Source organism: Carassius auratus, chromosome 41, assembly GCF_003368295.1.
Source record: "Carassius auratus strain Wakin chromosome 41, ASM336829v1, whole genome shotgun sequence".
Taxonomy (NCBI): domain Eukaryota; kingdom Metazoa; phylum Chordata; class Actinopteri; order Cypriniformes; family Cyprinidae; genus Carassius; species Carassius auratus.
In genome coordinates, this window is record NC_039283.1 from 8,593,201 (window position 1) to 8,608,852 (window position 15,652).

The following is a 15,652-nucleotide window of genomic DNA, read 5'->3' on the forward strand; positions in this document are numbered from 1 at the left end:
TAACAAAAGCAGTGCTGTATACATTGGATGCGGCGTCGGGCACGCTACACAACAGATTACCAACAACTGATCGTGCGCGCGCTCTGTTTCTGACGCACTTCAAGCACTCGATGGGCGGGGGAAGATCGAAGAGCCAGACTTTTTTTTTTTTTTTTTTTGCTTTATTTGGAAGTGTTTCGAATTAATGGTTTTTAAATAGTAGCCTATTATAAAAAAAAATATGCAAAAAAAAAAAAAAAAAAAATATTCACTCGTTCACTCATTCTGGTGCCCCTATGGATGAGTGGCGCCCTTAGCATTTGCCTACACAGCGGGCCGGTGTCCTGACATTTTATCCTACCCTGTCAGATTTTCCTACGCGGGTTTACTGCGCACGCGCACATCAATATCGCGTCCTTTGTCTCATGCTAAACAACGATATTTAATGTATCTGCATTACTATAAGGGTAGGTTTAGGGCTGGGGTAGTTGTAGACTTTAATAAAAACGCAATCTAATTGGTAGAAAATAATATTTATTGTTGGTTTCCTGTAACTGTATCCCTTTTAGCTACAACCGCGAATATAACACATAATTACTGTATTTGCAGTACTGTAAGGGTATGATTAGGGTTGTGGTAGGTGTAGACGTTAATAAACCATAACTTTACAGTAGAATTTTCGTTGTGGAATTGTACTACCCACTGTTTTGGTGGGAGGTAGGAAAATCTGACAGCGTAGGACAAATCGACAGAACACCGGCCCTGGTGCGGACTTTTTTCGCCACACCAACCTCTGACTCTGAATCATCATCTGACGGTGACACTGTAGACTCTGGCACTGGTACACTAGCCGCAGGTCGGAAGAACGAATCAATAGTTCGCTTGCTCATAGCTCAGACGCACGCACATATCAGGTTGTGATGATATTTGTCACGGTTTCCTTCCCACAGATGTTTACGCGCGCTCAATTATCTCTAGGCCCCTCCCCCTCCACACATTTTAGCCACTTACAGTGGCCATTCCCTATTCTTCTTACACGCATTTGCCGCCTCACAGACAGGCATCACTCAATGAGACGCGTTGTATGCGTCTCATTGAGTGATGATGTGTGCAATCATCACTCAATGAGATGATTGCACGTATGTGTGCAAGTGTGTGTGTGTTTGAGTGCGTGTGCAAATCTACTGGTCGCACATGTGCGACTGGATGTAAAATTCAGTCGCACACTCTCAAAATTTGGTCGCAAAATGCGACCATTTGGTCGCAGTCTGGAGCCCTGAGCTTGTAAATCTGAATGAAACTGTGAAATCTGTGTCAATACCAAACTCTATATCTAAGGTGTTAACTTGCACAGTGTTAACTTGGAGATTGCAGTTTGGTTTCTAAGGTGTTGTACATGGTTGTAAGGACTTGCTATGCAGCTGTTATTTATTTCATTTTTGAGTGGTTGTTGGGTACAAAAATAGACATTTTTATGTGTGTGGAGTCAGATTTTCTGGGAGACTGCATGCTTACGTCAGTGTTTTTTTTGTGTGTGTGTGTTTACGTATTCGGCTTGTGGCTACAATTAGAGGAGGCAGTTGTGTAGAAGTTGAAATAATGAGCTAGTACTGATCATGGATCATTCCAACTGGTAACCTTTGAAAGAATCACTTGTTGTAGCCCCCCCAACACCCACACACAAACTTAAACTTGAAATCTTGCACGTCTCTTCAAAAAATGACCTTGAAGGGACAAACAAGTAGGGAAAGCAACAGAGCCTGCTGTAAAACAAGAATCAATATTAGCATGGCTTTCTAGAGGGATAAACTATTATTTTTAAACGATTAATCTAGCGATTATTTTTTAGATGCATCGATTAATCTAACAATTTTTTTTTCCAAACGATTCGATTCTGATTATCTCCCCATTAATTGACTACTAACAATTTATACATGTTGATTTACATATCTGAATGAAAAAAACATGAATTCCTTAACATTGCAATATATGTTTATTGCTCTTAAAATTACAAAATAAAAGACTGACTAAGAATGCATTACTTTGCACTTATATAGAGATAGCATTCAATAAAACCTTGAAGCCTTGAAAACACATAGTTACTGAAACAAGCTTACTGAACATATAGGGCCTAGCTTACTGAAAATAAAGTTCTTCTTTCAGATGAAAATAACAACAACCTGATGTCTAGCATTCAATAAAAAAGGTCACCCAAAATACATGTTTAGAGCAATTGAAAGAATACAGTAACCAATGTAAACTTGAAGGCTTTAAGCTAATACAGAGAGTGCTTCCATCAAAAAAAGAAAAAAAAGAAATGAAAATTAACAGTGGGAGCCAGCAGCCTGTCATGGAGAAAAAAAAAAAAAAATCCCTGAATGCTCCACGTGAAACTTTGGCGTTCCGCCCTTTTTCTATCGTGTTTAATGATTTTGGTTAATATGCACGAGGGAGAGAGAGAGAGAGCACAAGAAGCGCTGTCGAGTGTGCGCACACAGCCGGAGCTCTCTCTCGTACGTGCCCTGTCAGGCCCAGCAGTCATTCTATTCTACATCACTCACCGATCAAATAAGGCTTTGACAGCCGCCAAAAAAAAAAGATCAATGCAGAACAACCCCTGGATTGGTTATATAACATTGGACAGAATGTTGATCCGGCCATCGCGTATATTCAGCGCACATGAGGTAAACATTTTGCAAACGTTTTTTAGAGAAATTAAAACAGGTCGAAGAATCGATGCAATTTTTTTTGCGTCAACATATTTTTTGACCTCGACGAGTTGTTCCAGCCCTATCAGGATCTAAAGAGGTTTAAGACTGACCCAGAGATGGCTTTTATTTTTTTTTTCTTGTTGGACCAGTTAGCCAGAGGGTTGAAATTTAGAGCTTTGTCAAAACAAAACTTTTGTAAAATACAAAACAATGTTTTTCTGCAAATAGCTTGCAATTTTGTGTCTAAATCACAGATGTTGGTTGAAAGCATGGAAGTTACAAAGTCTAGATTCTCAATAATAGTTCACCATAAAATCTAATTCTTTCATCGCTTACTTACCCTCATAACCTCAAACTAACTTATAGCATGTCATGGTAGTAGCATACCACGTCCAAACTATTTTTGATGTAGTCTTTGTATGCATGCATTGATCAATGTTTGATTTGATCCGAGAGGGAATAAAAGCTTATGCCATTCTATTCCTGCCACTCTTACACACGTTTTGGTCTTGCCCTGCCCTCTCCTCATTTTGGTTGTCTGTTTTCAATTCGCTCTCAGTCATTTCTTCACATATTCACCTCTCTCTCCTCATTGGCCTGTTTGGTGTCCTGCATGCTGATTATTTTCTACCTAGCTATTTTGCAGATTTCATTGCTTTATACATTGCTTTTCTCTCTTACTTTGCTGGCCAGACAACATATTTCTATTCTTTTTATTTATTTAGTTATTTATTTGTTTCTTTTCTTTTCACCCTTATTGTATCATGAAAAATGTTGGCACTGCTATTTTGGTAATGTTTTATAAAAAGTTTTATCATCAGTTAATGCAGTATTTAATAAACTTATTTATATTTTTGTATTTTTAAGTCAAATGTATTTATGTAGGAAATAAATTACTAACAGTTTCCAACTATATATATATATATATATATATATATATATATATAGTATATATATATATATATATATATATATATATATATATATATATATATATATATATATATAACAGTTGTGCTACTTAACATTTTTGCCAAAACTGGTATTTTTTCTTCAGGATTATTTGATGAATGGAAAGTTTATTCAGATTATATAGATAGGGTTATATAATAACAATTAAAAATACTTTACTGTGACTTTCCATCAATTTGTAGTTCCTGTGGCTCAGTGGTAGAGCATTGCGTTAGCAGCGCAAAAGGTTGTGGGTTCGATTTCCAGGGAATAAAGATTCGGTAAAAAAATAAATAAGTTTATTAAATACTGCATTAACTGATGATGAAACATACCTTTTTGTAAAACATTACCAAAATAAAATAAGGTTTGAAAATAAACAATCTGGATGAAGTTTAACCCAAATTAAGCTGTTAGGTATCTCCCTGATGCCAGAAGAGAATAATAAAATCATTGATCTTTACAAATATAGTTTTGTTTGCTCATCTCAACCACGATAAGCCCTGAATGTAAAGCAGCTCTGTTTTAGTTTCTCTAAACGTATCACATATTTCCTAAACTTACCAGCAAGTGAAAACGCATCCTCGTAGAAAATAAGTAATCATGGGAAATAAAAAGGTAAAAAAGAGTGAAACCCAATGAAATGAATGCAAGGGTGGGTTTGAGATGGTGAGGAGTGGCATATGTTCTCCAGGGCACCGCGAGGCTCACAGGAGGCTCTAATTGAAACGCTAAGGTTTGCTTTGAGGTGTCACAGAGTATTAATGCAGCACTCTCTGAGCAGAAGTTAAAATGAGGCTGGGGCAGACGCTCATGTTCGGAGGTTGGATTCAAGATGGCAGCCCATCGGCTCTCTGATCAAGGCTGATTAAGGGTCGCTGAAGAGAGATTATTTCCCTGCGAACTAAGCAGAAGCCGGGGCTGCCTTCCACCGGCCACGGCAGACAGCGCTGATTAGCCATTACTCTGCCTTAACACAAGCAGACAGTAGCCATACCGCACGGAGACACGGCACACACCTCTGTGGTCATATAGATACTGAGACATGACGAGATCTGAACAAGCAGCCTGTGGCCACAGCAACCACAATGACCTCTGCTTCTCAAATAGCACTCAGAGAAAGAGAAAAAACGAACAAAAAACAAAACACCTAACTGAGAAATCAACACAGGCTCATTGCTGACGCAAAGACATTACGGGTCTTAATATGTCTACTTTGCATCTCTTACATCTCTTAGACAACTTGCTATATTTTGTTACAAATATTGTAACAAATCTCTTTTAGCTGGATTCCAATGCATAATGACAGAGAATTAAACACTAAGTATGCTTTAAACCAACAACTTTAAGTAATTTACTGGTTTATGTTCACATTGGTGAAGTAATGATGGCAATAAAAAGAGATGCACGGCTTTCTATCATCTTACAAATGATGAAATTACATCTAGTTGGGTTGGGTTGGGTAGGAAAGGAAAGGAAAGGAAAGGAAAGGAAAGGAAAGGAAAGGAAAGGAAAAGTTGAAATAGGTCAAAAAAGAAAAGTGAAGTAATGGAAATAGAAAGAGAAATGGAGAAATAAAGGGAAATGAAAGAGAAAAGAGGTGGGAAGGAAAGAGGAAAATAAAAAATTTGAAAATAATACAGTGTAAATGAAAAAGAGAAAAGAAAAAGGAAAGGGGAAAAACACTTAAAATATGGTAAATATATCTGATTTCTAACATATTTACGATTACATATTCCTATTAACTGTGATCAAACTGATTAAAACAAAGTGCCTTCCCGCTGTTTCCTGGAAGTGCTCTACTTCCTGTATCTTCACAAATCTTTCACAGAGACTGGCTGAACGTTTGGTTGACTTAATTGTGCAGACAAGACAACAAAGCCTTTTTGTCCTGCACTGAATAACGCCATCCTCGTAGGAGAGAGAAGTTAAAAATAGTTGAAAGCGCAAACAAAAGAAATTAATGAGCTAAATCTTGGAGACCTGTCCCATGAGGCCAAGGGGGACTTTAGACAGAAAGAGAAACTCTCCCGTCTGAGAGAAGGCCTGCTGTCATACTTGATGTTTCCTCCACACAGAAGAAAAAAAAAAAACCTCACAGCTCCCACCGTTCTGTCTGTGCCAGATTCTACAGACTGCCAGCATTAGACTGCTTTAATCATCAGCACACACTTCTGTGATACGTCAGTGTCGTCTCTCTCTCTACCTCTCATGTGAATTGCTAGTCCGAGCACTAGGTGTCTCCTTTCATCCACCGATGAGAGAGAGGAGGATCTGAGGCAGGGACAGAACGCTGTTTGGGAGTCTACGGGAGCGTAACGGAGGGGCTCCGGTCTGAAAGAGTGGAATCTGAGTGCGTGACAGAGATCATCAGATGGGTCTGAACTAAATCATGCTTTTGACGCAAGACTGATCAGTGAGGAAGACCCCAAAAGAGAGTAGCTTTCATTTTGTTTATGGTTAGAATAGTACAAATCTATTTTCTGACATTATTATTGCACAAATATATTAGTTGCTTTTAATTATTTTCATTTGTAAATGTTTTTTACTGCTGTCTGTGACCCATCAGTTGACTGCAGTAAAACACATGTGGATTTGAGGGTACAGGATCATAACCACAGTAAAGCACATCTCTCATCATGATGGCGCAGGTTACGTTGGTATGTCTTGTCCCACCTACATAAACATAATAGCTGAGGAAACATAACCTTTTCCTGAAAACTGTAACGTGACCTTACTGATGGGCTGATGTGTGAATGGGATATGAATAGTCAGAGGGCATGTGAAAGGATCTCTATCCATCGCGTTTCTATTAATAGGTTGCGTCCTTCAAGCAGATCAAACGTGAGAGATGGACTGTCTGTAATATTCACACACATCAGACACACACAAAACACACATAAAGGTGTTACTTAAAATATTACACTAAACTTCAAGAATTCAATAATATTAAATTCTCAAAGGTTTTGGAACCAATTAATACAATCTAAACATTCAAAAGTATATATGTAACAAATGTTCGTAGATTGGGAAGGAGGAGGCAGCCATTAACGGACGACTGCAGCATAAAACAACATAAAATCCAAGCCCGGTCCTCTCTCGCCCTTAACTGTCTAGGGGTTGACCGATAATAGGCCTGGCTGATTATCGGCACTAATATTAAGCATGTCTATGATTATCAGTATCGTGATTTCTTTAAACTGATTTGCCGATAAAATACATTTTTATTTAGAATTTTGCATTTAATTTTGAAATTACCTTTTTTGCTCTGATGCAGACTGTCAGAACTCACCACAATGTGGCCAAAAGCAATCTCCACCCATCTGACTTGTTGGGAGTCATGATTCTGACCAATCAATGCAGAATTCACTCTCACTCTGAAAGCGTTTGATAACATGAGCTGATTCAGTGCTCACACATCAGTTGTCTCTCAAAGGTAAGGCATCAGCAGACATTGCTTAATTTGCAATAAATCACAATCCACTAATGTTACACTGAAGTTGCAAAACACCTCAATAATATATATTATTTCTGTGATGCAGAAAATGTGGACGAAACCGAGGAATCTAGTCATAAATGCAATTTACTGTGTGACGTGGATTGTCACAGAATTTATCAAAGTTTGGATGAATTAATCAAAAGTAGGTTAGTACACTTAAATAAGAGTCCCGATATGGACTAGTATCTGTAAATATTAAGCCACAAAAATACAATTTGAATATGAATCCAGCATGTTCTGCATTCCTCACTGTGTGTACATAGCACATACGCATGGTTTTATTTTAATTTTAATAGTAAACTCTGTTTACCAAAAAACAAAGTTTTACTCTTTGATTAAAAATTGATTTATGCCTTCATTTGCAATTTACTGTAAATTACAACTAGCTAACTAACATTTCTAGAGTCACATAGGCCAAGATTAAGATCACAAAAATTTATACATTTCAATAGGCTATTGAAATAAGTGTGCCTGTAATAGACAGTGAGTGTTATAGTTTCATGAAAATAGTTGCACCTCTTCAGAACAACTTCTACAATATAGCTATGAAGAAAATTAAATGATTTACACGTATTATCAAAAATTATATCTGGTGTCTGAATAATTTTTGGTTTGACTGTTAAAATTACAAAGTAATTCAGCAGTGAGTGAATTTCATTTTCTTGGATTAACATTATAGCAGCCAGTAGCTAAATTAGGCGTCACTTTAAGAGACGATGAACGCAGCCAATATAATACACATCCCACATTTTTCCTCAACTGTTTACTTTCACTTAAGAAATAACTGACAGTTTTTTCGAGCATAATTTCCAAGGTGGATATTTTGACATATTTTGTATGTATTTGTCGGCACAAGAGCAAAAATAAGCAAATTCGGTGTTCAAGCATTTTGAGACACCTTTTTTTCTGTGTGAGCCCTGAACACCAGAACATCGCGAGTACTGAATTGGGCTCTTTCACATTTTTTTTTTTTGTTCAAACGGCGATTTGTATTTGTTCATTCAGGTGCAGGAGGGACTTCGAGGAGAACTTCGCAGAAGAGAGCTCGGTTCAGTGTCGCTGTCCGTGATACGCGACTCTCGATCTCTCTCGTGCGCACCGAACACAACATGCGAGTAACCAGCTACTCTGTTCAGCTTTTCCGCATCTTGTGTTTGGATGCTTTAGTGTTTAAATTGACAAGCGGTAAGGCTTAAAAACACGTGAACAAGATAAGCTTTCGTGACAATGTGCAGCCGTGGGTCCCTATAATTGTCACCAACTTTCACCCCACTAGCGACGGCCCTGAGGGTGCATATATGCAACATGAGCAGTTTTAATCTAAATTAGATTGTACAATTTTCGAAATTTTAAGCAAAAACAATGATTTGACTTCAGTTTTGTGAAACTATACATAAAAAAGAAAAATAATAATCTGCATGAAACAAAAACAACATGCCAATTCACTCTTTGCCAGCAGGTGGCACTTAAAGCATTTCCACGGTTTCCGTTGTAAACAATGCAGCACTGCACTTATGAACTTTAATATGCAGACGATATACAGAGGCAAGATGAAAAGTAAAAATGCCATCTACACTTTTCTTAAGACAGTAAGTTACCCTCAGACATACCTTCATATAAAGTCCTACCCCTAACTGAATCGCGATTTGTTTAGCATCTCAACCGATGTGAATCGCCACATATTTGAATCAATTTTCAACCGGCTCTAGTTCTACCCAACTATTCAGATGTGTGCATTGCATTTTACAGAGGACAAGGACTATTTCCTGGGAGAGTAGGCTACTATGCTTCTGTGGACAAAGGCTGTTTCTATGAAGTCTGACAATTCCAACTTTGTAAGTAAGTTTTCATGTTTAAAGAATTTACCACTGATGATTCAAACATAAGTTTTCAGCAGTGTAGAGCTTGTTGTTTGTCATAAAAAATTGCATGGTTTTATGTTTACGCAGCACAATATGCAAAGCAATGCAACGCAACGCATAAAAGACTACAAGTCATTATAATCAGTAATTATGTTCCCATGTACGCAACAAATGCCATGTTTATAATGGGTTTAATTGTTTTTGTTTCGTCGCGCCGGGACACGGCATCACAGTATGGTAAGGGGCATAACATTTCCGTCACACGCTTGAGGCATTTAGCAAATTCACAACAAACTTGATTCATTTGCCAATCAGAGCACATCTCACTTTTCAGAACGATGAGCTTTGTTAAAATCGTCGCATTTCAGAGAAGTGGGGCATACACTGTAAAATAAATTCAGACCTCTCCAACTCAATTTTTTCTATTGACTGATAACATCTACATTTTTCAATTGGCCTAACTGAATTTGTGTGAATTAGCGATCACATTTAAATGTTTCAATTGGCCAAAAATGAATTAGTGTGAATTTTTTTTTTTTAAATTCAATTCGGCCAATTAAAAAAAAAATTGATTTTTAGATATACATTTTTGAGTTGGTGAGGTTTTATTTCTTACAGTTTAGAGGAGCAACAATAATGTACATTATGTGGAAAACAATGTGTTTTTTTTTTTTTTTTTTACCTTAAACCACATAAACACAATGCCCTACATCAAATGCACAATGTTTTTTTTTTTTTTTTTGGCAAAGTCATATGACCCCTTTAATGTCACACAGACATATACACATGCAGTTAAGAAATACCTGCTCTTTACCAGTTAGTGTTTAGAGTCACAGGGTGAAAAAGTGCTTATGGAGGTTCTTATCTTAGTGAATGCATTAAGATATCTGAGCCTGATTGACAGTCTGTTCAAACGCACACATTAAGCACATTATTGAGTATGCTCACTTCTGACTTTAACAGAATTATAAACAATCCCACTATATAAAACTGACCTTACAGATGATTTGTTTTCCCCCTCCATATTCATATGTAGATTAAGAGCACATTAATATTAATGAGGGGTGCTTTTCCTCCAATGATTTTGTTGTCTTGGAGCGGCTTGGTTTGCAGTAAATGCTGCTTCACACAATCCCCATCTCTGCAAGCACTGTGAGTTTGCATCACTTATAACACACTTCACATCGCACCAAATATTTCACAGAAGCATTTGTACATTTCATTTGTATAGTATTTAATTCATTTGATTATCAAAAACAGCCATTACCGTTGTGTTCTAAAATATTTTGCATTGGAATTCTGTCATACATATACAATTACCATATAAATTATATAACATTTTTCACTTTGTGATATGAGATTTTGATCCTACCGCCCACCGCAAGCAGATGGTTAACCACAGCAGCCTGATCTATCCTGATAGATTCGTGAATAAAAGCCGCACTCGTCTTTCTTGGTTTTAAGACGTGAAGCTAAGATTTCTACACAGACACACACATGCATCTGGTCCCGTGTTTCCAGCATGCATTCTGAACGTGAGGTGATGTAGCAGTGGGTCGAGTCCTGCTGTTTATTGATCCGTCTGTCTGTCTGCACAGGTCTGAATCAGCCAAACCTATCACAGACCTCTTCAGAGGCCTGACGCTCTTCTAGTTCCATTGTGTGACTAATGAAACCTGGACACAGTTAACACCAGGCCGGTGGAACCATTAAATTCTAAAAAATTCTAGACTGTTCAAGTCAACTTTATTTCTATAGTTCTATAGATGTGTCAAAGCAGCTAACCGGTGATGAACAGGAATGTTTAAGTGTTTAGAAACAGGGTTTGCTTGCATGAATGCCATGCTGGTAATTATAAGAGTGTCTTAAAGGTACAGTAGCACCAAAATCATCTGAAAAGAGACAGAGAAAGAGTAAAATCCTTTGAAATCTGAATCAAAATGATGCCTTTTTTTGTTGCAAGAAACCTTGGCTGATATCACAAGCAGGCTCACTAGAAGAACCTTTAAAAACATTTTCCAAGCATTAAAGTGCGGCGCAATTCCTCTGACACAACTTAAAGCACATATGAATGTGCTCTGGTCTCATCTAGTGTGTCTAAGTGCATCACAGCAGCCGGACGGCACACTCGAGTGGTGTTTGAATGTCAGCCTCTGCGGGGGCTCTAATTGCACACCCACTCCAGCTAATAGGGCAGCATCCAAAAGTTTAGAGCTGCATCGCCTTCAGGTTTCATTTCAAAGCGTCCGCACCCATTCGGCCCTCACAGGTACGTCTCCTGCCTGTGTTTACCATTCTCTCAGAAAGCGCCGCTGCTAGCATAGGTGACTGACCTCAATTTCTCTCACTGTTCTCTCCTGCAGAGCCGGTGAATAACTGCTCATAAATAACACCGCTTTGTTTGGCTGCGTCCGAATCCGGCTGAAGAGAGCCTGCTCAGAGTTTCTTTGTCTTAAACAGAAGTGCGATGCAGGTTTTCTATGATGGGTATAAAATATGTAGGGAAGCAAACACTGAAGAGGTTATTCAATTTATCTTTTGATCCGAGGCGCCGACTGTCCAGAAAAAATGTGGATATCTAAAAAAGATCCTTGCGCCAATTTATAATGGTGAAAACAATTGGAAAGCACAATGTGAATGTACTTGATACGTACCTGTTTCTCACACTGGCCGTAGTCTGGACCATGGTCGACCTGAAAGAATGACAGCTCTCCCCGGTTCTTGGCCATCTCGATCAGACTCATGCCGGTGCGGACGGTGGAGTTACGGGCATGTACAAACACCATCACCTAAAACAAACAGAGAGTACAGCAGCACTTGGTTAAGTTACGCTTGGGGTCTGGAAATTATCTGACAGTGGGCTGCCTGACCACTGCTGAACTTCATAAATGACGGAACTCAAGCACTGTACAAAGGCTGTACAAATACAACTCCATGTATTAAATACCAGTTAAAACAGACCATAGAACTTGTGACAAGGCCACTGTGCAGAATGAAGACTGCTCTACCCAATCGAAGTAGCGAGAATATAAATAAAACTGCAAAATAATATATAATTTGTGTATTATAACGTTGTTTTGTGACTATAACGGATTAGTTTGTTGCAACTGCTATTTATATGAATGCAACAGATAATTTGTCACATGTTTTTGTCTGAGTTTTTGAGTGTTTCAAAGTCTACTATTTTCTATTTTACAGATTTGGTTCATACTAAATGATTTTGGGAAAGATGATTAATTCTGATGAATTCAGATATTTCTTATAATTTCAATGGTTGCACTTTATTTTACAGTACGTGTACTAACATGTACTTATATTGTACTTTCAGTGTATTTATCTAAGGAAGTTCTGGTAATACAAGGTAACTACATAGGGTAGGGTTAGGTTTAGGGGTAGGTTCAGAGTTAGTACCTAGTTATTACATAGTTATTGTAATTACTATAATAAGTACATAATATGTACATAGGGAACAGGACTGTAAAATAAAGTGCTACCATTTCAACCAACCAATCAATAAATCTTGAGTTTTTCTTGAGTATGTCTTTAACTCAGTATTATCATTATTACTAAATATTTAGAAATATATCAATTTTAATTAATATATATATATAAATTAAAGTTTGATGCGGTCACCCTAATTGACATTTTATTTGTCAGTTTCATTCTAAATGAGAGTAAAACTACTATAAGAGAATAATATAATCAGTACTTTAATGGCTTCCATTTCAATTTCAATTTGGAACCAATTTCTGGTTTTGGGCAGAATTACTATTTCATGATGTTGTTCCTTGCTGTGGATGAAAATGAATTAAACTGTGGTAAAGATTTTGGTTGAAAATGACTTTGTAATGATTTTGGTCTCATCTAAAGGGCACCATTTTCAACTAAAAATGGAAAACTTATGCGTTTTGGCCATTTACTAAAATGACAAGTGTTTTGCAGGCCTGAAAACAAACTTTTTAAAATTAGGTTTCAAAGTGCAAGTGTTTGAAAATGACACCATTATCGTCTTCATATAAACTACCTAAAACGCTAATTTGTGAAAATTTGTGATGAGCATTTTTTTTGTAGTTACTACTGGCCTGGCATACATAACATAGTGCTTTAGTTTTTTTTTTTTTTTTTTCTTTTTTTTTCTGAAGGGGATCAGTTTGTCAATGCTGTATGCAAAAAAAAAATGCATTGGGAAATTATAAGTCTGGAACTTTTAGAAACTCAACTGATAATGCTTTAATTCAAAAACCCATATCTTTTGGATAAAGAGGCACATAATAACTGTCCTACATTATTAACCCACTTGGAGATTTCTAGCTTTGCCAATCCAGTGAACTGATTATTAATACTGTTCTTTTCATTAGGGTTGGGCCGATAGAAGCTGCCATCACCGATGGCTGATAGACATCACAATGCTGCGCCGGCATCGTGATCTCCCCCCATTTTGAATTGCCGACCGCTTTTTAGTTTCATTATCACTTTCGAGATTCGCGATTGCAGGTACTCTGTTTATACTATGGAGCGGCAGTACTTACCGCACATTTAACAAGATTATATGTTTGGTAGACTACTGAGGATTTGCAAATTATTCGCTATTGTCCACAATCATCTACACCTGACATAACAGTTGTCATGTTGTGCCATCCCACATCAGCTAAAGACTGGACGCGACAATTGACCATTGAAAAACATTTGAAATTTGTGTCAGCACGTCACAAGGGTCAGGGATTTGTGGTGTCACGCCGTGTCGTGCTGCATCCAGTGTATACAGCATTACTGATTATACGGAGTTCTATTGACTGAGATATATAATTAATCTCTATTATAGATCAGTGGTTTTATAGGATTTTGTCACGTCGCTCACATCTGGTGTACACACAGTGTTAGGAATCGTGAGTGGTTTTCCCTTATAAGGATTCATGCTTCAGGCACACCCCCTAACTCCACACACACCCAAACCCCTCCCCCCAAGGTTGCCCCCACCGATGTCATCGTCCATCGCGATGTTTCACTGTAGACATCGCCCAACCCTACTTTTCAGTACTGAATAAAACATACTAATAAAGAAATTATTATTCTTTTTTTTTTTTTTCATTTGTCGAACTCCGTATTAAGGAGGGTCTTTTACATGCAAAATCTACCAAGCGCATCTGTCCTCTAAGTTCTGGATTGTTCTCTCTCAGTCTGACAAGGCAGAAGCTCCATCCACAGGTATGCAGCATCAGATGTGCAGAAGGGCAGAGCGGTGTCTATGTGCCATATTAGTCAAAGGACAAAAGAGTGATGTAATTTTCCTATTACACTCAGACTGCCCTTGCAAAGCAGCCAATACCCCAGACAAAAGCAATCAATAACAGAAAAAACAAGACAGTTATGAGATGGAAAAAAGACCTCTCTCTCTGTCCTTTAACTGAAAGAACTGCTGGTGTGGGAGACGCCAGAGGAGGAGAAACAAATCTGACATACTGTTCTTTGATCATCATATTCTAACATATTAACTCCCTAGAGTTTACTTTTTTTTCTACCGTACCGTGCAACATAAAATAAGGTATTTTGAGAATTTTTTGGTCCATAAACAGATGTCAAATTTGCTTATCAACATGCTTCAGAATATTTTGTGTTCCACAGAAGAAAGTGGTATCAGTTTAAAATGACATGAGGGTGAGTAAACAACTGCATTTTTAGTTTTGAAGGAACTATCCATTTAAATTAAAGTTTTATTATAAATCTTAATGATTTGAATTAGTAAGTTTTTACCGCATCAATAGCAAATGGAAAACATTTAAACTAAATTAAATGGAAACAAGCTTTGCCGTACTGAACAGTTTGGTTTTAACAGGTAAATTCAAGCAAGTGAGCACCACTCCAGACATGATTTCCCGTGCCACACTGAATTGCTCTGTGTAGATGTGCTGAGCACTGTTGTTCTGTTTGTTTGGGTTTTATTTTACCACGGCCAGTACCTGGAAACAGAGCCAACACTTTGGCATTCATCACAATTGTTTGGGCCTGTCGATAATTGGTAGCTAATTAATTCATGATTGCTAATTTAAGAACAGCCTTCCAAAAAACACAAACATGTCCTTGACCACCTGCCAACATGTTTCTCACCAGCGCTCACAGCAATCTGCTCTTCCCCAGAGCACAGCGAGCGAGAGTGAGTGAGAGGGGGGGGGGGGGGTGGTTATTGGGGCTGTTTGGGGCTGGAAGGATGTGGAAACACTCTTTAGAAAACAGATTTAATGAGCTCATCACTGTGACGAAGAAGAAAAGTCATAAAAGAACAATAAATGACAATGAAGGACAAAGAGAGGCATGGAGGATTTATATGGCACTGTCTGACTGTACTTCAGTGTTCTTTTCCATAATCTCTCTTGGCTGCAGGGTGTTTTATTGTTGATCCCACAGAAATACCCCTCTTACTGAACTTCCATGCTGTACTTTTTAAGGCAAGGCATTCTCACTCCCAAATGGTCACTACAGACATCATTTACATGAAAAATTTACATGAAATGAATGCACCAGCACATTAGAAATGGCCCTGCTAATGGTTATTAAATGTGTGTGTGGGGGGTGAGTGGTGGTTTAAAGGTACTGTCTCTAGTACAGTACTGTTTTGACTGTTATATTTAGGCACCATGCTAAGTTCACATACT

At 37.8% G+C, this 15,652-nt stretch overlaps 1 protein-coding gene across 1 annotated transcript in view; it reads right to left on the reverse strand.

Moving 5' to 3' along the window:
- ascc3 (activating signal cointegrator 1 complex subunit 3) overlaps positions 1-15,652 on the reverse strand; it is a 184,131-nt gene that overhangs the window by 46,961 nt on the left and 121,518 nt on the right. The window contains exon 14 of the mRNA XM_026228825.1: positions 11,657-11,791. Within this exon, the coding sequence (XP_026084610.1) occupies positions 11,657-11,791 (135 nt within the window). The remainder of the gene's footprint in view (positions 1-11,656; positions 11,792-15,652) is intronic.